Source organism: Cnephaeus nilssonii (genome assembly GCF_951640355.1).
Source record: "Cnephaeus nilssonii genome assembly, chromosome: 11".
Lineage (NCBI taxonomy): Eukaryota > Metazoa > Chordata > Mammalia > Chiroptera > Vespertilionidae > Cnephaeus > Cnephaeus nilssonii.
The window spans coordinates 46,888,064-46,912,259 of NC_137082.1; the positions used below are offsets into that span (position 1 = coordinate 46,888,064).

General features: G+C 38.2%; 1 protein-coding gene across 1 annotated transcript in view; it reads left to right on the forward strand.

The window, feature by feature from the left end:
• CDH7 (cadherin 7) overlaps window positions 1-24,196 on the forward strand; it is a gene marked incomplete at both ends in the record, with an annotated part of 106,417 nt that overhangs the window by 69,834 nt on the left and 12,387 nt on the right. The window contains 4 exons of the mRNA XM_079785301.1: window positions 10,810-10,946; window positions 11,924-12,045; window positions 12,686-12,803; window positions 15,712-15,963. Of these exons, the coding sequence (XP_079641427.1) occupies window positions 10,810-10,946; window positions 11,924-12,045; window positions 12,686-12,803; window positions 15,712-15,963 (629 nt within the window). The remainder of the gene's footprint in view (window positions 1-10,809; window positions 10,947-11,923; window positions 12,046-12,685; window positions 12,804-15,711; window positions 15,964-24,196) is intronic.

A 24,196-nucleotide genomic window follows, 5' to 3' on the forward strand; every position in this document is an offset into this window, starting at 1 on the left:
ATCGATGTTTCTAGCTCTCTATCCCTCTCCCTTCCTCTCTGTAAAAAATCAATAAAATATTAAAAAAAAAAGAATATAATTTGTTCATTAGAACATTTGTGAATCACAAATATACCAGATAGAATAAGCCTCCCCCTCTTCCCTGTTAGAGCCCAGCCTTCTTTTTCAGAGCAGCTCCCTGGCTTAAGCTCAGGTACATCTGCCTAGTCTTCTTACCTTGCACAGGCTTGAATTTGGGTTTTGTTATATCATCGCATCTCTTAGTTACAGACTTTCCCTCCCGAACAGCAACCACAGCACAGCTGTAGGCATAGATCAGCTACTCGGGATAGTTTGACTTCTGCTTAAATAATTTCATTTCATGGGGAGAAATACCTAATGCTTGCATGAAGTTGGGGATGTGGAAAAAGAAAGACACACTAATAAATATTATAACTCAGTACTTGAATGAGAAGATTTAAGGAAATTTTGATTTATTGCATTGGTATTTTAATCTTGTTTGTTTTTTTCTCATGTCTTTATGTGTCATCCTGTTAAAGCCTTTCAGAGTAAATATTGCACCTTGTATAATATTTTATTTATAAAAGATATAGTGTTATATAATAATTTGGGGATGAAGAAGGAAGAGTAGGCCCAAGTGGCTGGCAACTTGAGTTAGAGATGAAGTGAGTCTGGAAGCACAGAGACAGATATAAGGGACAAGGCCTGAACTCTGATGATCTGGGACATAAAAATCTCGGTGGGCTTAATTAATGAAAGAGAAGTGTATTTCTACGTCATATTAATTTTCTTGAATCTAGTGAAGGTGACCTAAAAGTTCAGGTTAGTACTATCCACTTAGGATTTTCTAATCCCTGAATCTCACAAATCTGGAGATATAGACTTTGTTCAGAGTGAACTTAAATGTGATTTTTCATGTGACTACTTATTTTGCATTTGTAAAATTGATTTATTGGCTTACATTTAACAATTGAATTATTGAGACATTTATTTGTATAAACTCAGCAAAGTTATTGGTAGCTGACATTTTTCTGGATTTGTTTCTTCTGGATTTGTCCTTCCCTGTCTATTTATGACATCCTTCAAGCCGGTCTCATTTTGTAGTTTGGCGAGTAATGTGTATCCCCAGGCATCCTCTAAAAGACTGGTCTTCTTCCCAGCACTGCTATTTGCAGAGTGACCGAGGAAATGCCACTCAGCCTGCTGAGTTTCCATATAACCCAGTAGTAAGGAAAAGCAACCCTTCTCCCTGCTTTATCCCAGGTTTTTTTAGGATTAAGTAACTAATACTTTTATTTATTTTCATTTATTTTTACATTCTTTTTAAAAAAATTTTTTTTATTGATTTCAGAGAGGAAAGGAGAAGGTGAGACAGATAGAAACATCAATGAGGAGAATCATTGATTGGCTGCCTCCTACACACCACAACTGAGGATCGAGCCCACAACCCGGGCATGTGCCCTGATTGGGAATCAAACTGTGACCTCTTGGTTCATAGGTCAATGCTCAACTACTCAGCTATGCAGGCTGGGCAGTAACTGATGCTTTTAAACTGTGAATCGTGACTTACGTATTAGGAAATAGTATCATTACATGTTGCTATTATTATACCTTATTGTGTTTTCAAAGTCAGTAACATCAGTGACAGCAGACATATTTTACAAGCAACTATATTGGCAGTCTATATTGAAAATTGTTTTGTATCCACATAGAAATACATAGAAAGGATTAGGTAGTTGGTTACTGGGCATAAGCATGTAGTTGCACCCTCAAGTAACTAGCAAAATGTAAGTAACCATTTCAGCAAATGCCAATGCCTGAATAGGTAGCACGTCTTCTGAGGTCCTAGGGAAAGTGTTCTTAGGTTGAGATGGAACCAACCGTAAGAGCCTTAACAGTTGTGAGCTTTGGGCTTTGATTCCCCCAGAAATATTGCAGTTCTTAGAGGAATTCAGAAGCAGTATTTGTTTCATTGTAATTATTTAAAATTAGACCAATAGTGTTTGAATTGTAAAGCAGAATGGGAAGTTGGATAATTAGTGTTTGAATTTATTCACATTCTTTGTAGTAGAATACCGAAATCTAGCATTTTTAATTTATATTTGGAATATTTTATGATCAGTGGAGCAAGAGATTGGAATTCTAGAAAGAAATGCATTGACTTGCCTCTAGCAAGGTAAAATTGAGATTCCCCTTCTCACATGATTCCTGCCTTGCCCAGAATTTTTAAAAATTTACCTATGTTTGGCACCAGTCAAAAACTATTCATAAGTTTTCTCTGTGTATCTGCCTTTTCCTTAAAAAATACTGGGGCCCATATAGCACTGAAGGGTGTTTGGGTGGTTAGAAGTATAATAACAATTAGGTGGGAAGATTAAACAAACCCAGAGCCCAGTGATTGGCCAGAATAGAACAGCACTGTGAAATGCATGTGCTTGTTATCACTTGCCAACAGCCAGCTGGGGTACCTAGCCCACCATGTCATGTAATTTTGGTTTCCTCATTTCCCACATGGAAACTAGAAGCCAAAGTGGAAAATTATGTGAAACCTGAGGTTACTTACCCCTCCCCCCAAAAAAGACATTTTGAAAGCAAAGTGGATAACTGGATAACTGGTAGCCAGAAGGTTCCTGGCTTCCCTCCCCGCCTCCCCCTTTTAAAGTACTAGTTACTTACCATTTCCTATAAATTTTGGCCCTGAATACCAAAGATGTATCAGGATTTTCTGTTGAACTTGTGTTCTGCTGATTCACTATCAGGATTGTGTTCTGCTGATTCTGATCATCTTTCTCAGTGGCAGAAATGTCCCTTCTGTGTTTGTCATCCATAAAGATGTACTAGCATCCGAGAGTCTAGAGGACGATTCGGTTCTCAGGTCTGCATTGGTAGCTGATGTGTAGGTGAGTGGGCGAGATGAACACAAATGTGGCCCTGCTACACTCAGAATGATAAAAATCAATGGGAATCTGAACAATAGATATAATGCAACAGAAGAATACATGGATCAATGAATCCACATACGTGTGTTAAAGACCTGCTTTGTGCATGACACTAGGGGAAAAACTGGCAGGAAAAACAAAGATGAATAAAATATTTCCTCTGACCTCAAGAAACTTACAGTCTGGAGGGAAAAAAAGAATTGATTCCATAAAAGTTAAAAAAATGTGAGGTGGAAAATGTCAGATCTGTAACGTTGTGAGATAAAGAATCACCACTCCGGACTTGAGACTTCATTTGAAGGAATGATGGTATAAGCAGGGGTGAGGGATAGCAGGATTTGGAGCAGCCAAGAAAACATTATGCAAAGTCTGTTTATGTTTTATTTAGTTATATCCTCAGCATCTAGTGCTATTCTGTGAAATCAGAGAATTTATTTCTCTGGCCAGCACAACAAGCCCAAAGTCCCTATGCCCAAAATAGCCAATGAATTGCTGCATAATATTATTAGAAGTTAGATCAGATAGATGTGAAGGGGAATGATAAAATTAATGAGGACAATTTTTAGCATTTTTAACAGTTTAAATCCAGAAGTATATTTGTATTTATGTTTAAGGATACCAGAAAAATAATATTTACCTATAGGCTTTTTTTGCTAGTATGTTCTCAGATAAAGGTGATAAAATAGTATTAGATGTTAACATTATGTAGTGTGACTAGTATGAACACATTTGGGGTTTTTGAATAATTCATTGTATATTTTTAAGTAGCTTATACACATGCATATATTTGTACATATTGTTTTGATCTAAATTATTTGTGAATATCTGATTATTCTGAGAAACTTAGCGATCCAGGAAAATATAGAAAAATAGTAGTTCATTTGAAAAGGAAAATATGAACTGTAATGTATTTAAAAATGCTGCTGAACTTAATGTAATTATCACTAAAAATGGAGGGGAAAGTATATGTTCAAGTATGGTGAAAGTCAAAAGGAAAATTTTGGTTAAAATAGTATAGTTAACATCAAGAGATAGTTTTCAATACTGGTTAAGTAGGAAATTCCCAACTTGTATGAGAAATTGTTTCATCCTTTATTGGATTGCTGTAGAATTAGAACTCCACTGAGCAAACATCTTCTGAGTTAGCTTTAAGGAAGACTCTAGGTGAAATGAGTTTATTGAAGGTTACATTTCTCTTGATTTGTCCTCTGCAATATTTTCCACATTTAAAATGCTTATGGAAAAGTCTTATTAATAGAAGAATACAAAATCCATACTCCTTTTGGTGTGAGACTTTGGGAGCTATGCATAAGGTTGAAAGATTAGGGAGCTAATGTTTGTTTATGTTGTACTCAACTGTAAGTGTTCTTTAATTGCAGTCAACAGAAAGTGGCCATAGATAAATGGAGAAAAATGAGCTCATTGAAATAATTGGGGATAACTCACAGAATGAAAAGAAAAGTTGAATAGCCAGTTTTCAGATATGAGGAAAGTAAGGTTTGTCTATAATTATGAACAGTAAGAATGAGCATTCAGTCTTTGTGGATGTGGCCATGAGATGGACCAGTGCCAACTTTTTTTCTTATCCAGTGGCCTTTTGTTTAAGGCTCACATATCTTGCAAAGTTTCTTGGCCTCTCCTAGGGTAAGTGTCCATCTCTTATTCAGGAAGTCTGGGCATCTTGGTTTTGAGTACCATCAAGGTTGCATGACATTGGGAAAGTTTCAATCCCCAAAGGAAAACTGAGTTGCCATTATCAGAAGAGGTGGGTGACAATGTGAACAGAGACATCACTAAGCATTGAACTCAATAGTTTATGTTGAAGGAATTTATTTCTCATTAAATTCCTATAAGGCAAGGATTTCCATTCCTTTGTTATAAATAAACATGTTCCTTGTCACACAGTTAGAAAATGTGGTTCCAGGATTTTACCAAGTACTGTATCAAAACTTGAGCACTCCTTATAGCAACACAGGCACACATGCACACATTTTTTAAAGAGGTTAAGGATTCAACTCAAATGATTGAGCTATATCTGTTGTTCAGCTTTGTCCATGTTTATTCCATGGGCTTTTGTCATTTATTCCAAGGACACATTTGTGTTCATCTCTCCCACTCACCTGAACATTCTACTTGAGAACCTTGACATGCATAAAAACAGCCTGGCAGGCGATAAGAATACTTCTTGTGAATATGAATAAAGAGCATTTTAATTGATCTCCATAGTTTATCTAAAAGCAGCAATGGAAATAACAGGCATTTGTTAGGGAATTTGTTTTGTGGCAGATGTGCAGAACCCTGAGGCTATACAGATGTGTAAGTTGTGGTCCCAACCCTCTTGTTATCTAGCTGTTCAAGAGATCTTGCACAAAAACTTATTTAAAACCCAGTGTTAAATCTGGAAATGAGAAATTATCTTGCAAAACATTCTCATTTTGCAGATAAGGAAACAGAGAAAACAAATGGTGACTGGAGAGCCCTGGTTAGTACTGTAGGTCAGCGGGCAGGGTCCTGGTTATTGAATTTCTAGTGTCCAGTTCATGGTGGTTTAGCAAGGATCATGTAGGGGTATCCAGAGATCATACATACTGATCTTACACATGATTTGTGAATTGTTTTTGGTTTCATTTTTTTAGTTAAAATAAATTGAATAAAAGAATTTATTTGAAAAATGAAAGTAGCAGGATCTAAGGAACAGGGATATCTAACTGATCTCCCTATTGTTCAGTACCTTAAGAATTGAAGAATTTTAGCAACAGTTTGCATTCTTTATTACAAACCAGGGAGGGAGCAATTTTGAATTATATTTATTTGTTGCGTTTTTGAAACGGAATGGCTCACTGAAAACTTTAGAGATTTTGATAGGATTAAAAATTGTTCTATTTTTTTCTTACCAATTTGTGATAGGTATGTCCTTGATTTCCCTATACAAAGTGCTCTAATTTCTGGTTTGATCCTGGGAAATTAGTTATAAAAATATGCAGTGACTATGTGGCAATGTAGGACAATTTCGAAGGTCAGACACTTACAAAGATTTTGGAGATCTCTATTTTAGCTCCCTTATTTGACTGATTAATGAATTTGAGCCCAGAGTAAGTGACTGGTAGTTCCCACAGGGAGTCAGGTCACCCTGGCACCAGTATCCCGGGGTCTTTTGACTTCTAATCCTATTGTTTCTTATTCACATCACATCACTCTGCATTATTTTTGATGATATTTTTCAAAATTAACAATGGTGTGATTTAACAGCAAATTGATAGTTTGAAAAGGGGGATGAGTTGGGGATAAAGAAATCTCTGTAAAGTAAGCCATACTGGATGGGCAAAAATTAAAAGGTGTTAGCTTTTAGGATGGAATCTTTCTGCTTTCTGATCCATTTTCACCAGATGATGTATGGCAGCCTTCGTTTTCATCCCAACTTAATCAGCCACATTCTGCACCACTTGTTCATCTCCACGGGCAGAGCTCCAAACCCTTGTGGACTGAGGATCTCTGACTTGAGGCAGGCGTGCAGTCTTCTGAGATGGCATTTAAGTCTCAGATGCACAGGCTCCAAGGGCGCTGGAAGTTGGGTGTTGAGTGGGAGAAGAGGCTAAGACAACCCCTCACAGCCCACCACACTTGTGGGGTCTTGGAGAGGCCCCAAGTACAAGAAGAGACATGGTTTGTGATGTGCTTGGAAGGGCTTGCTGCTTTAACACTGGGTGATTGTCCTCAAGGATATGTAGGACTCAAATAATTGCCAGGAGTAGCTGTGTGAGGAAAGGCACAGAAATGGAGATACATAGGATGTTTTTATTCGTCAAGTAATACATCAGTTTGACTGGCCTAGGATTTTAGATAGGAGAGCAGTGGGGAAAAACACAAAGAATATGGATCCTAGAATTGTAGGTGGCAGGGACTACAAGCTCATTTTTAGGTGTTGAGGCGTGTACTGTAAAGATGGCTCAGACAGACATGCTTCTGAATCTTGGCTCCTTCAGCCACCAACTGTGAGACTGTGGAATCCAGGACTGAAATACAGCAATAATGATGCCTGCTTGCCTTAGTTAGAAATTGTGCTTGGCTAGTAGCAACAGAGCTTAACACTAATGACTTACTAATGAGATGTCTGGAGCTCTGCACTCAAGGACTGATAATTTGGCAGTACAATGTCATCAAGGGCCTTGGCTTCTTACACCAGGCACTCATCACCTCATATTTACCAGATGGCTTTTGGACATGTTCCCTTTGTGTTCATGTCCCAGGTGAGATAGAGGAGAAGGGGCCGAAATCATGTGCCAGCTGAATTAGCAGCTCATTCCTCTATCTTTTAAGGAGGTATTCCATGATGCTCAATGCAACAACTTTCTTTTGTATCTTATTTGCTAAAACTTAGATATAAGGACACCAGACCTACAAGGGAGACCAGCCAATGTTGATTTTCAGGCAGGCACATGGCTGCCTCAACAAAAGCAGGGTTCTGTTCATAAGAGTGAAGGGCAAATGGATGACACGTCTCTGACACACATGAACTTGCATAGTTGTTTGAGGATTAGGAACCAAAAGTAAACTGCGTTCCAAATGCTCGTCACTTTCTGAAGATGAGAAAGTTTAGAAGGAGGGACAGTTTCAGGGAAAGGTTGATGAACCTGCTTTTAGATATTTAGCTTGAGTTGAAGATGTTGAAGGTGTCTGCAGTCACTTACAGAATCTCAGGAAAAGGATTGAGGCTGGATACCATGGTTTCGATCTGTCTGCACAGTAAACAGATAGGCCAATGCTTTAATGGCTATTGCTGCAAAATAATAATAATAATAATAATAATAATAATAATAATAATGGAAGCGACCTCTTGAATTGGTCACTGTAACATAGGATGAAGCAGGCCAAGTGTTTGAGGCAGTGATTTTCAGAAACTAATAAGTTTGGTTCACGATTAGAGAAACTCCATTCCCTCTCCTGTGCAGCTTCTCGTTGACTCAGGCAACTGCATTTCTCTGTTCCTAGGCCAGTGGGCCCAGAACTGCAGAGGGTGCTCCCTCAAATTTCTTCAGGGCCTGCCTTCTCTTTGGCTCGGTTACTCCCTCCCCCATTCCAATTCAGAGAAATTTCTCACCTCTTTAAAAGGTGCCCGTATTTCTTTTGGTTAAGAAATGGTCTTTCTCAGGTTAACTTTATACATTAGCTAATGCCTCATACATAAACGCTAGCCTTTTGCATGCGCAGAGGGGTTGGTAGGAAACGGGAGCCCCTGTAATACTGGGTGATCCCAAGTTGTGATGAAGACATAATCACCACCACAACTGTTCCGAGCAGTTTGTACTCCTTATTCTTGCTGAGGTCTCCCCTCTCTTCTCAAGCCAATACCTCATTCTCTCCCTACATCTGCCCCGACTTCCTTCATCAGACTCCAGGATAGCAATGTGTTGGTTTCCTCCTAAATATTTATTGTAGTTTTTTTATATTTAAAAATATTTATAAACTTTATTTCCTGAGATAGAGGGTCACATGCAGGTGCTTACGAATAATTGCTGATTGCATGAATAATGAAAGGGAGACATGAGATAAGAATGTCAGAATAATCCACAAGTTGCTGTGCTATTTAGGGAGGCCTATGTGAGAATTATAGCTATTAAAGGACACACAGCTACATAGTTTATGATATAGAAATGATTACTATTAGGATGATAGAGACTTTGGTGGCCATTCTTCTTCAAAATATAGAGATGTAGGTGATAACTGGTTCTCCAAAAGATTAGGGATTTTTCTATGAGGTGAATAGAAGTTGAAGACATTTAACATATTAAATTAATTCTCAAATGTTTTTTATTCTAATCCTGAAAACTTTGAGGCAATCGATAATAGAGGCAAATGATTTGGTCATTGACTTTAGCTCTGCGGGAAATTAAACAAGTAAATGTCTCTCTCTCTGCCCAACACCTCCCTCCACAGCAATTTTGCATTCTGATAAAGACCTATAAGCTTGTGATGCTAGTAACATCTCAATATCTGCCTGTTATTTATTCAGTTCTCTCTTACCAACTTATCTAGCACGGACCTTCATTATTGTCACTCTGGTGCATATGCCCCTCTCTTTCTGACCCCTCTCTCCTTCCATTGTCCACAACTGGTTAAATCCAACCCTTTGCTTTTATGCACCTTCGAATACATGCATGAGAACAGAGCAAGGCAGACAAACAGGAAGACTGTTTTCACATTATGCCCACAAATCCCAATATACTTCCGTGTGTGTGTGTGTGTGTGTGTGTGTGTGTGTGTGTGTGTGTGTCCATTCTAAAAAAATCACTTCTTTCCTCCTCAAACCACCTTCTTCTCTGGTCTCACATGCCATTGAGAATATAGAAGCCCTAAAAAATAACTTCCTCAGGTTATCAACACCAAAATAACTATTCTAACACAAGGACAATAATATTTGTTGTTTTATGGTTAATTTTATTTTCTAATATTTTCTGCTGCCTCCTCTCTTCTTTTTATGTGTCTTGCATTCTGTAATACAGTAGACTTGAAGTAGATGATACTATTTAATAATAGTTGAGAAGTACTATGTAAATGTAAAATATTGGCTTAGTCTAAGTTGGGTGTGCTTTTGTCTGTTTACTTTTTATTTAACTACTAGAGGCCTGGTGCACGAAATTCATGCACGGGTGGGGGGTGTCCCTCAGCCAAGCCTGCACCCTATCCAATCTGGGACCCCTCAAGGGATGTCTGACTGCCCGTTTAGGCCAGATCCTGTTTGCCTGCCTGCCAGCCTGACCATCCCCTAACCACTCCCCTGCCAGCCTGATTGATGCCTAACTGCTCCCCTGCTAGCCTGATTGCCCCTAACTGCCCTCCTCTACAGGCCTGGTCACCCCTAACTGCCCTCCCCTGCAGGCCTGGTCACCCCCAACTGCCCTTCCCTGCAGGCCTAGTTGCCCCCAGCTTCCCTCCTCTGCCAGCCTGGTCACCCCTAACCCCTCCCCTGCAGGCTTGATCACCCCAACTGCCCTCCCTTGCAGGCCTGGTCCCTCCAACTGCCCTCCTCTGCTGGCCTGATTGCCCACAACTGCCTCCCTTGTAGACCTGGTCCCTCCCCTGCTGGCCATCTTGTGCCCACATGGGGCAGCCATCTTGTGTGTTGGAGTGATGGTCAATTTTCATATTACTCTTTTATTAGATAGGATTTGTTTTTAAATGAGAGCTCTTAATTCACCTAACTAGAAAGAATATGAGTAGAATCCAGTCATTCATGAGCACAGAGTGAATTTTATGTATGGAACAAAAACTTAGATCCAATAATAATGATTTTCCACTAATGTTTGGATAGTATATTTTGTGAAAAGTTTCTATACACCAAAATATTCATGCAATTTGATGGGTTCTCCTTTGAAATATATCTATGGTACCCTGGTCAAGACCCCTGAACGAGATACACTTACTAAACAAAGGGTTAAGATCAGGCTGGTGTTATCGATACAAGAGATACTACTAAGTATATATGAATGAGCAAGATGTCTACATATGTTTCACCCACATATGTGTCATTGTAGAGAGATCTATAGCTATGACCAGGGCTGCTAAATTGATTGTAAATGGTTTTTAGGAGCCAACATCATAATGATAATAAAGACTTATTTGAAGCTTATAATGGCAATTACTGTACAGTGGTGTTTATTTTGTACTAAAAGAAAAGCTAAGAGACTACTGATATGCAGGATAAGAACCCAGTGTAACATCAGTGAAGTTTAAACTGAGCATGTGCATTTATTGTTATTAATATGACAGATCATGGAGTTACCAGGACTTGGTGATTGGTTATGCACTTAGTGAAATGCATTTAGTAAATTATAAACATAAATGTTGAAGTTTTTTTTTTTTATTCAATTAGGTATTCAATTGACAGAAACACAGACTTGGAGAGATACTTCAACATTGATGCCAACAGTGGAGTGATTACAACGGCCAAATCTTTGGATCGGGAGACAAATGCTGTTCATAATATCACAGTCCTGGCAATGGAGAGCCGTAAGTTGAAAGGTTCTAAACTGAATTAGGATGGAGGACAATGGGATGTTATGAAGTTATAATTCCAACTCCAGTTATATTAGGTGCTTATTTCAGTTGAACAAAAGCTTGAAAGTCCTTAATTTTAAGCTGTGAAATATATTTTATATTCATTAGTTTAAATGCTAATACAAAGTTGATGAAAAGAGATGACTATCAAATAGTGGGCCTGAATCATCCTCACAGAGCTTCTTTTCTTGTGGTCATATTTTATGTGCTGCATTTATGCTGATGTGGAGTTGGTCAAATAGCTTACAAAATGAGTAAATTGGTCTCTCTACCTAAGATGCCAGATTTGTATATTGTGATATTGAACTCATTTTAGCCCTAACAAGAAAAGCATTAAAAGAACAGTGCATAATCATAATGCATTCTTTTATGTACATATAGAATATATATTTATCTTCATAATAATTATGAGCTCTAGCATCAAAAAATAATAAAATACATGGTTCATAGAATATACTTTCAACAGTACTTACCAGGAGCTAAAAAATATACAGGTATACTATCTTTATTTCTATATACATTCAGTTATATGACATTGGATCAGAGTTTCTGTAGCTCCCTTTAAAGTCTATAATGTTATGATTCCAGATTTATTTGAGGCCTGACCATTTTCTTATTAGAATTGTACTTTTTTATTACAACAGTTATATCTTTATTTAAGTAAAATCCTTTATAGATTTCAAAATACTCCTATATCTAGTACCACCTTGGTCCCAACCATAGCTCTGCTATTAGTCCCATGCCAGAGATGAAAAAGGGTTAGGGTTGATAGGTGAATAATTAGAGTTAATTTTAACTATTTTTAATATGAGTTTTATGACTAAAAGGAAACATTAAAAAGTTTGAGTAAAAGCCATTTTACTGAGTGAAAGGCAGTGGAATAACAGCTCTACTCAGAGTAAGTGACAAAAGCTTTTCCTCTTGATTAGAGAATCCGTCTCAAGTAGGGCGAGGCTACGTGACCATCACGATCCTGGACATCAATGACAACGCCCCAGAGTTCGCCATGGACTATGAGACCACTGTGTGTGAGAATGCCCAGCCGGGGCAGGTAAGAGACTTCTGAGCACCATGCTTCTGGTTTGTCATTTCTTTCAAAGGAGCCAGTGGTGGTTGCCTTTGAAATCCTGCCAGCTGTAAGATAAAATATGATCAGCATGTTTCAGCACAACGAATGCTTTGATGTGTAGCATAAACTAATATTAAAGGAACTTTCAAATCGTGGTTTCATTGGGATGATGAAAATTTCCTCAGGAAGAAAAGTAAACATTGTGAAAGTCATGGCTAATGGTTAAGGGCTTAACCTCCTTTAAAAAAAGGAGGAGTAGAGCCTATTAAGCTTGATTGGGCGGTTTCCCACCTTACACAGCAGGGCGCAGTGCCTTGAAGTTCTGAGAATTAAGTGTAGTTTCATCCCAGTGTGGTTTGTTCCACTCATCCATGTTGTCCAGGGTTTTGCGATCTTTCCCAGGATGGAATAACTAGTTGGCTCATTTCTGAGGTTCACGAAGGTTAGTTCAAAGCTGAGCTCTGAAAAGGACATGGTTGTTTTTCAGAGCCCTTTTACACTGGGTTCAGGTTGGTACATCTGCCCCTAGCCCCCACCTCATTGAGGAAGCCAGTGCTTATTCTGTGGTGCAAAACTGCTCTGTGCTGCACACCATGCCCTCATGCTTCCCTCCTCGTCCTAGGTTATCCAGAAAATCAGTGCGGTGGACAGAGACGAGCCATCCAATGGACACCAGTTTTATTTCAGCCTAACCACTGATGCAACGAACAACCACAACTTCTCACTGAAAGATAACAAAGGTAAGGGTTTGTCACTGTGACGGTGGAGGCAGCAGGTACAAACTCTAAGCGAGAGCTTTGGCTCACTCAGGAATGCTGATTATGGACGTTTTTTTTTTTTTTCTTCCCCAGCAAGGACATTAATGAAAGGGCAATAAGCCCCTAAGGTAATTTTTATCTATGGATTTACTGTCATGAAGAAGCTGCTACTTAAGTAATTTTAGGCCTAAATCCAAATAGGGGGGAAGCCAGATCCATCTCTCTCTGTCATTTCTTCTAGACATTTGCTTCCTTATTTGTTTACCAAGCTCTTTAAATGATCTAATGGGTTGAGGGCTGGCTAAATGCCTTAATTAGGACTGTCCTACACAGGTTTGACTTGAGACATCAGGAAAATACTAATTGCACTTGACATATTTCAACCTAAATCAACTTTGACTTATAATTTCAATATTAACATTAGTTATTCTTTTATTTTAACCTAAAATAAGTGATCTGTGCAAATAATAAAAATGTGTTCTTGATGCAAAGATTAAAAAGAAAAAAAGAATTCTCTGTCATCCCAAATCCATCCTTTTGCTCAAAAGTAATAACTCTTATCACTTTCCTAAATGTCATTATAGAAACATTTTTGCAAACACCTATAAATAAATTCTGGTTTTGCTTAAATATATATAATTGTAGACATAAAGACAGTAGAAATTATAATAACTTTAAGCATGAGAACCTGCTATCTATTGTGTAAATTCAAATTTACAATATAGAAAATGTAATTATTTCAGATTGAATGTGTAAACCAGGTTTCAGAAAAGAAAAAAAAAGTAGAAATAGATTTACTAGTCAAATCCTGGCTTATCGAAAAGGACCTGCTCTCAGAAGATGGACATTATAGGTGGTTTTACCTAAAGCCACCATATTCTTCAGTGCAGCATACCTTGTGGCCTCAGAAATTCACTGTGAAATAATAATTTATTCTGATTCCCTTCTCTGCTCAAGAACACTGTCATATCCCCTTAGTAACAGGAAAGGCAGAACATTCTCCATGTGAGGAATCCCAGACTCTCTGACCTAATCATAGTTGGTGGGGATAGTGCTCAGCACTTCCATTCATCCAGCACAAGGCAGAGAGTCTTTGACCTTTCCAAGAAGAGTGTGAGGATTTCCCCCATGTGTCCTCCCTGCAGGACCACCGTGAATGGGGGCAACACAAGCACTAAAGCATCTGGATTTTCAGGACACAATTGAAAGATTTCCCCAGGTCAAGTCCAGAGCTCCCTCGCCTGGACCTTGAAGGAGGACATGTAGGGATAAACACATTAGTTCTTACATCGCTTCCATCTTAGGAAGCGCATAACACACATGAGTTTTATGACCTCTTTCTGGAACACTGGATTCTCGTCTTACATATTGGACATTTTAGTATGAGCTCCTCAATTCATTGTGTGTTTCAGCATGTTATTTGACATCCGGCACGTTAGATTACTAATTAACAACTTTGCGTATCAAATACTGCAACATCTGAATTATTGGGAGGCCAAGACATAGACGTGTGTGCACGCATATGTGTTATTGTTAACTGTATACAAACATTGTCAAGGCAATATTCTTCAACAACTCCATATATAGTTTTTTAATGAACACCTCTCAAATTCATATGTTTTAAAATAAGATTTGTGTATATAAAAAGCTACCAGGTAAAACCTGAAAATTAAAGTTTTACTCCTGCCATATCAGTAATTGCAATACACTTTCTGCAGTCTCATGTGAGCTTGCTGTTTAGAATATTGTTTATTCTTTCATGGTAACACTGGATAAGCATCTTTTTGACAGCTTGGAAAGGAACAATAGATTAAAGCACTGGATGAAACTAGGGTCCTGGTTTTCCTTCTTTTTCTTTATTAATTGTTGTCAATTTAAAGAATCACATAATTTCCTAATTAATTATTTAAGACAAGTTAAATGCATAAATTGCTAGCAGATAAACAAATCTATTTCAGGTATAGAAATCAGTTTATTGATACAGAGTTATTGATCACTGTTAAATGTTTCATAATTACTATAATTGTTTAGATGAAATAAAACATTGAGTATAAATTAAACAAAAATGACCTATTTTATCACTAACGAAATGTTTATATACATGGGTTTTGGTAGCAATATAAACTAATATAATGTTAAAAACTATAAGATAATTGCTTTCTTCACTTGTTTCTATAACGGGTTTGGAATTTGTTGAAGAATGTATTTGAAACTTCATTTATGCTATCTGATGATGCTCCTAACATACTTAACCTGTTAACTTTTATCATCCTGTAAGTGTATGGTTTGAAACTTAAGATAATTAAAAGGATATATGTAATTCTTACAAAGTTGCATGTTAGAAGTGATAAGCTTTTTCATATTCAGTTTTACTTTACAACTGCATCTTTGGTTTTAACTGTTTAGCGTGATGGATATATTAATACTAGAGGCCCAGTGCATGAAATTCGTGCACTCAGGGGTTGGCGGGGGTTCCCTCAGCCCAGATTGCGAGAGGTTGCAGGCCACAGGACCCTACTGGTGCAGGATCGGGGCTGGGGAGGGATGCGGGAGGTTGGCCAGCCAGAGAGGGACTGAGGGAGGGCTCCAGGGCGTGTCCAGCCTACATCTGCTGGACCCCAGCAGCAAGCTAACCTACTGGTCGGAGCATCTTCCCCCTGGTGGTCAGTGCACATCATAGCGAGCGGTTGAGCGGCCTTAGCGTATCATTAGCATATTACACTTTAATTGGTTGAATGGCCAACTGGATACTTAGTTTTTATTATATAGGATTATATGGGATGATTCTCTGTCCAAAGAAACTAAATAAGAGTGACTTGAGTAAGATGAAGTTGGCAGGACTGATTCCACCAGAAATCGCATGTTAATAGCTCTACCGTCTTCCTCCCAGACAACACGGCCTCCATTCTCACCAGGAGGAATGGCTTTCGGAGGCAGGAGCAGTCTGTGTATTATCTGCCCATCTTCATCATGGACAGCGGGTCGCCTTCGCTCAGCAGCACCAACACCCTCACCATTCGAGTCTGTGACTGTGATGCAGATGGAATAGCCCAGACCTGCAACGCTGAAGCCTATGTCCTACCTGCTGGCCTTAGCACCGGAGCCCTGATCGCAATACTCGCCTGTGTCCTGACGTTACTGGGTAGGTGCTGTTTCCAGTGCTTGCACTGTAAGAGCAGTCACGGCCACATCACAACTCCTTTCTATCCCTCTTAAGGATATTTTTCAAGAACATACGCAAATATTCTATAGGATAGTATTTTGCTCACTGAGCAACCCAGGATCACCAGTTACATACACTTCCCAGTGGTATATTTAAAAATGTGACTCAGAAAAAAAAATATCAGGTCTCTTTTTTAAAACAACAGTGAAGATACATGGCTTATGTTTAATGTTGAAATTTTCAAGGTCAGTCAGCTGCTTGCCTTAGAATATTCTGCAGAGGAGATGTATTTGAGAGAATTTTTTTCTGTGTTGTTTTGATAATATGCCTATATTAGAAATTATGCTTTCTATCCTGGCTCTTTTCAGAAAAGATTTAAGGTGGATTTTATAATTATTTACCAATTTTAAAAGCCTGCAATTTCATCAGTGCAAAAGTGATAATTCCTCAAGAAGAACTAACGTATTTAATGGTACTTTTCCATGATTACTGTGTGGTGAAATTAGATTTATAACTCATATTAGAATTGCCATTTTTATGGGGGATTATTCAGCATCCTTTTAAAAATTGGGAGACATCCAATGTGGGCATGGGGTAATGGGTTTATTCCTTAGCTACATTCCCCTTCACAGTGTTTAACTTCCTACAGCAAGGACAACAGGCATTTCATATTGCAGCTGAGACTGTACCATGTGTTTTCTTGGATTTAATACAATTTGTAAATCCAGTTATAACACAGTGTTGTAGAAACGGAATTTAGTAATGGGAGTCATCATTGTGTAATGTTTTAAAAAATACGTTTGGAGTTAGGTATACCTCGCTTTTATTACTGCCTCCAACATGCACTATTTCTTCACCAGGGGAACGTTGATTCTCCCAAGGCTGGCTTCTTAATCTAAAAGGGACAAGTATTAGAACTAGACTCACAGGGTTGTGAAAATTAAATGAGGTAATTTGTGTGCCTTCCATAGAGTGAACATTTCATAAATTTTTAAACGTTACCGATGAAGCAAGTTCTCAACCTATTAAGCAACCTAAGCCTTACTTACTCATATACTGTAAGTGATCTCATTACAAATGGAAGTTGTTATCTTCAGTAACTTCAGTTAACCAAATAAGTCTAAAAGGGAATTAAGTATTTTCTCATATAGCTTCATGCAGGTGGCAGAAATTAATTAGAAATGGCAAGTAATTCCCAATTAAGGCTTGAGTGTGAGGGACTAGAATTTTGAAAAAGGTGGAACCATTGAAAACTATTTTGAATGTTCTACCAGGTTCCAATACATAATAGTAAAGATGTAAATCGCATATTTATTTCATAGTAGTTGAGTCACCTAGAAGAGAAGATATTTAAGACAGCAATGTCCTGAGCTCAGAATAAGGGTTAGGGAAGAAAGGTGGGGTAGATGGTGTGTGAATGACTCTCTTTGAACTTGACCAGTTCATCACAGAAAATTTAGATGATACTGCACTTCAAAGGAATAAGAAGAAAAAAATGTAATCCCCAGAATTTAATCATATCCAACAGGTACTGAATTTTTGAGTTTTTTAAGGCTGTCTAATGAAACCTGCTTAAGAAAATATTTTCACCAGTGACTTAGGGGTTCTTTGCAATTTAGGTTGCTTGATGAGTCTAATTAGTTAAGAATCATTACCTAGTGGTTACTGGAGGTGAAATAGAGTTCTATTAGATTTCAATCTTGTATATGACGTGTGTATACATATATTAGCGTAATATTTTTGGGATTTGGTGAAAATATAGTTAAGTATGACTCTTCTTTTTGTTAAATTGGAATGGAATATTTTTCTTAAACAGACACCAGGTGAGGAATGCTGCTTCCATTTCTAAGGGTGAGGAGTTGATGTCCCAGAAATCAAAACAAATAACTGTTTGGAACCAGAGGCTTCTGCCGACAGCTTCCATTTTCCTGTAAGGACTCTGCCCAGTAATCAGTCTGTGTACACGTTAGCATTTCAGTTCAGAAGTGGGTCTCTTGATGCCTTATTTCCCGTCTTTAGAAGTTTCTCCTCTATTATAAACTCTGAGTTTTCACGATAGGTGTCGAAGCTAATGGGTCAGTCCTCAGAGGGGGTGCACAGCCTGATCTGGAACTTGACTTCTGGGGCACAAATGACTCATTTTTTAAAACACCTCAACACGTGGTGTGAATCTTATTTCTAGCCACTAGATATCAGGGTTTTTAACTCAAACCTTTGCAGGCTTCTGAACAAATATTGCTAGAAAATAGCAAAGTGAAGAGGTGGGAATGGGGAAGAAGAACTTGAGGATCAGGTTAATTTAAAGGTGAAGCGAGGGAAGCATATGGGCGTTAGATGCCTGCTTCCCGGCATGCCCAGTGTGTGTTTCAGGGATGTGACAAATTAAAGCTACTTGTGACGAAGGAGATGCTCTGACGTTTCTATCCTGTTAGTACTGGAAGGCATCCCAGAAATCCATGCCAGTTCAAGCCCCTGCGCTTTGCACTGGGGGAGATGATTTCTAGGAGTTCATATAAAAGTTAGTGGCTTTAAAGCATAAGATTCTAGGTCTCCTTATGCTCAGTCACTGCTGTGGGATTTAAGGCTAAAGGGCATACACACTGCAAACATAAAAAAACTGCTGTTTACATGTAGTCCTTCTGTCTCAAGATTTGAAGTCCATGGAATCTGAAGCTGGATCTGTGAGTGCTCACAGATACCTACCTGTATTCTACTTTGTGGGTTAACTCTTTTCTGCTTTCTCTCTCATCCTCTTGCTTTTACCCTCTTTCTCTAATTTACCCACCCCTGAATTATTAAATGAAAGAGATGATCTCCAAATTAGAAGACACGTTGCCTTTATACCACGTACAACTTAAATGGGAGACATTGTTATGTTCAAGGTTCATAGGAAGGCATCACTCATGCCTCAGTTGTTTTTCATGTATTAAAACTTCACCAATGTTTGAATATGTATTTTCCCTAACTCAAACAGCAATTTCATTTATGCATTTTTATCATAATATAATAATTGATTATTTTTCAACCAGGCTGAAAGCACTTTAAGAAAAAAAATTATATGAGTAACTGATACATTAAATTATTACTTTAGTAGATTTTAATACTCAGAAATAATTTTCTGTTGTTTTATTTTAAAATATGGTTTCAGTATTAAAAAATGTACATTTATTCAGAGAACATGACAGCTAGCTTCTTTGTTACTCTGCATGAAGCTTTGTGCTGCTCACTAAAACTATCACTGAATTTATTATATTAAGTTTTGTTTACTCTGTATTTGGACCTTTAGGTCCAAGTAACTGAAATCCTATAACTTTCCCTCCTACTTTTGGCTCTTCACACACAACTGCGATTAGACTGGCCCAGCGTCCGGTTCAATAAGGCGTTTGTGGGACCACTGTTTACTGCGTGGAATTCAAGCTCTGCCAGGATGGCATTTATTAGTAGCTGTCATGCATTTTTCCACTTGTCTTCCCTGCTACTGTGACCCTCTTGATTTTGTTTAACAGGAAAAAAAATCCTGGTTATGTAAGTGGTAGTATATAATACACCTAACTGAGAAATATATTCCAATGCTGAGAAAAAGTGATAACACTGTAAAAGAGTGTGCCCATCGTGATGTATAACCATAGCACCTATTTGTCATAGCAGTCCCACTGATCATGAAGGGCAGACCACAGTGGCTAATTTATGGTAACAAATGTGCTCATTTTTCAAGCAAGTGAGAGCACCGTACAACATGAATTACATTTAATGAGCTTGTACTAAGTGCTCGACATTAACCAAGTGCTTTATAAGTATTATCTAATTCTAATAGCACATTTCCTGGACAGATATTAGTGTTATTGTGATGCCCTCTTTTTATAGGAGAAAACTATAAATTAGAGGTTATGTGCACAAAGATATAGTGTCAGAGCCAGGGTAAACACAGTCGAGACTGCCTTCTAGATGTCCTTTCTGAGGTATGTTTCCCTGTGGGTTTCCTGATATGAGACACTATGTGTCTCTGGGACATGCCTGTAAGTGTGTGGGTATGTGGCTCAGGTACTGACACATTAGAGGCAACAGTATCTTTGAGTGTCAGATTTAAAGTATCCTCTAATTACTTCCAGCTGTGAGAGAACATGTTTAGAATTGTGTGTGTTACATTTGAGATTATACTTCAGTACAGCTGAAGTGTACCAGTTGTGTTTGTGCACAAAATAGCCATTTGCGTAGGTCAGTTTTTAACTTGAGATCCATAGAAAATCTTTCTAATTTTCACATACAATGGAGGGGAATTTTGCAATACCTGCTTCAGTTATAATTAAACTTTTCCCTGTCATGAGGCATGGGAAGCAGGATTTGCAAACCTCTGGTTAGGCTCTTGCATGGGAGATCTAGATAGACGTGGTCTTTGGTCTGCTGGCATTAGAAATCTGAGTAGAGTTGTCAAATTCTGAACCATTTTCTGTATTCCTACCTCCTTCCCTAATGTAGTTCCTACGTATGTGGTTATTTTTTAGCAGACTCAGCTTTATTTCCTCCCCTGTTCCATCTCCCATAAGCAATTGGTCCTCAGGTACTGCTAACTGAACTTTGTTGATGCTTGAACCTGTTCCTTTCTCTCCCTTGATGCTCTGCCTGATTTGATCCAGGGTCTGTTTTCCCCTCCTGCACTATGGCAGTTTCCCCAGTCTCTATCATCCCAACCCCTCAGTACCACAGAGGAAGCTCTTTCTGTGGATGGGACGGTGCTCCAACCAACTGAGCGACACCAGCCTGCCACAGAGCAAGCTCTTTAAAAGAAAATATGAGTGTGGCCCCGTCCAGCTTAAAGTAAGATTTTCATGGCTCCCCAAGACTGAAACCGCTGGCATTCTGGGACCTAGCTGTTCCCTCCCAGCTCAGTCTTATCTGTCTTCTTCCAGAGTATACTTGACCCAGACTCTGTGGGTTGAACTTCCTTAGACTCAGCCTGCTTTGTCTTGCTCCTTCTGCCTAAATCCCCCTCACCACTCCTAGCAAGCGGTAACTCCATTTTCTGTTCAATACTCACTTCTTTTGCTTCTGAGTCCAGGTTGAGTGTGGTAGCTATGGGCCTCATGACCTTATGTATCACAGTCCAGGAGCATCCTTCATCTCTCTCCCGTAGTGGACTCCTGCTTTTGAAGGTAGGGCATGAGCATTATCCTATATAATAAAAGCCTAGGTGGCGTCACGCCCTTGCGCAATGCCCTCTTGTCATCACAAGATAGCTGTCAGGGAAGGGCAGTTGGGGCGATTGGGCCGGCAGGGGAGTGGTTAGGGGGCAATCAGGCAGAAGCAGTTAGAGGCAGGCAGGCGAGTGGTTAGGAACCAGCAGTCCCAGATTGTGAGAGGGATGTCTGACTGCCAGTTTAGGCCCGATCCCCGTGGGATCAGAAACTGGCAGTTGGACATCCCCTGAGGGATCCCAGATTGGAGAGGGTACAGGCTGGGCTGAGGGACACCCCCCGCAGTGCACAGAATTTGTGCACTGGGCCTCTAGTTAAAGTATAATTGACATACAATATTATACTGGTTTCAGGTGTACCAACAGTGATTCAATATTTATATTCCTGACAAGGTGGTCACCATAATAATTCTAATAACCATCTGTCACCATAAGTTATTACTACAATATTGGCTATTTTCCCTGTGCTGTACATTACATTCCCATGACTTAACGATTTTATAACTGAAAGTTTGTACTTTGTATTCCCTTTCACCATCCTCTCACCCACTCCTTTACGTCAACCATCAGTGTGTTGTTTTCTGTATCTGTGAGTCTGTTTCTATTTTATTTATTCCTCTCAGTCCATCCATGTTGTCACAAATGGCAAGATATTTTTATGGGTAATCCATTGTCGGTGTGTATGTATACATAAAACCTTTTCTTTACCCATTCATCTATCAGGGGATACCTAGGTTGCTGCAATGAATATAGGATGCATATAGCTTTTCAAATTTTTGTATTCTTCAGATAACTACTCCAAAATGGAATTTTGGGATCATATGGTATTTCTGTAGTGACTGCACCAGTTTATATTCTTACCCACAGTGCATAAGGGTTCCTTTTTCTTCAAAATCTCACCAACACATATTTATTAATAGGCAGTCTGACAGATGTGAGGTGCTACCTATTGTGATTTGCATTTCTCTATCAGTGATGTTGAGCATATGTCTTTTTTGGAGAATGTTCAGGTCCTCTGTTTAATTGGATTTTTTCTTTTATGTTGTATGAATGCTTTATATATTTTTGATATTAACCCCTTCTTGGCTATAGATTAACTTACTATATATGTGTGGGCTAATTTCTGGCCTTCTATTCTTTTTCATTGATCTAAGTGACTGTTTCTATGTCAGTTTGAAATCAGGGAATGTGATACCTCTGCTTTGGTTACTCCATGTTTTTTGTGGTTCTACATAAGTTTTAGGATTATTTGTTCTAGTTGTAAAAGCCCCTTGGTATTTTGATAGAGATTTCATTGAATCTGTAGCTTGCTTTTTAGGTAGTATGGACATTTTAACAATATTAATTTTTCAGTCCATGAACATGGTAAATTCTTCCATTTATTTGTGTTGACATCAGTATTTTTCATCAAAGTATTATAGTTTTCAGAATGCAGATCTTTGCCTCCTTGGTTAAATTTATTCCTAGTCATTTTATTTTTTGATGCAATTTTAAATGGGATTGTTTCCTTAATTTCTCTTTCTGATATTTCATTACTAGTGTAAAGGAATGCCAGTAATTCCTGTATATTAATTTTATATCCTGCAACCTTACTGAATTTGTGTCATAATAGTTTTTAGGGTTTTCTATAATATGTCACCTGTGAATTATAACTTTACCCCTTCCTTTCTAATTAGGATGCCTTTTATTTATTTTTGGATTAATGTAGCCAGAACTTCCCATACTAGGTTGAATAAAAGTGGTGATAGTTGGCAACCTTATCTTATTCCTAATCTCAAGGGTAAAACTTTTAGCTCTTCACTGCTGAGTATAATGCTAGCTGTGAGTTTGTCATACATGTCCTTTATTATGTTGAGATAAGTCCCTCCTATTCCGGCTTGGTAAAAACTATGATGCAAGCTTGCACTGATAAGTTAACTTCTCTCATCCTTTAGATCTAAGCTTAGATGTCACTTCCAATGACATCCTTGTGTGATCACACTTAGACCAGTACCCTGTATTTTTTCTACTTAAAACATTTCATTTGCATCAAATGCACAAACATAAAATCTCATAGCCCACAAAGCAGGTGTGTTCTGATACATGCTTACCTCTGAGCCTTTACTCATCCAGTAGGAGTAACCACAGCATTTTCTGCCCTTAGTTTCAAACATGCCATCTTGTTCCTGAAACATTCTTCTTGCATCCCTTCACCTGGCATTTATGCCCCCAGTGGTACCTATCCAGAGGGAATGGTCTCACACCATGATTCTTACATAGAACCTTTGGGGCACATATCACAATTTGTAAATAGGTTTGTTTGCTTTACACAAATAAAACACCTTGAGAATTGTGATCTTAATATATTTTCAGAGCCTAGCATAGAGCATATAGGAGGAAAATATTTTGGGATGAAATTGGGTATTTATCACACTCTACTGTTTATTTTACTGCATTTTTCATATATGTTTAAACCTCTATTTTTCATTATCCTATCATCCAATAAATAGAATAGATAATTAACTAATAGATAATTAACTAAATCAACGGGGAGTTATCAAAATCACATGCAAGTCCATGGTAAAGCTTGTTTCTGTGCATCAGAAGTGACTCAAATTTTAGCAAGGCACAAAGGAATTGGAATTGAATTTATTATACAAGTTCACAATATATGACATTATTTAACAAAACCAAATAATGCTTAATAGGTATAACACTATATAAGCATTTTACAAATACTATAAATCCACTTAATCTTCATTAAGTTGCTATGGGGTAGTTCCTTCGAGGTGAGGTTTATTTATTATATCTATTTTGGAGAGGAAGAAACTGAGGCAGGTGGAGAGAAAATGCATCACCTTAGTTACCGATTTTTAGTAATATTTATGCAATTTAACATTATAGAAAAGAACAGCAGAGAGTTAAAAAATAGAAAGTTATCAAAAGGTTAAGTTCTACTTGCACACTGATGTGTGTAATTATTTATAATAAATTGCTGAAATTGTATACAGATTGTGCTGGCAGATTTTTCATTTAGAAAAG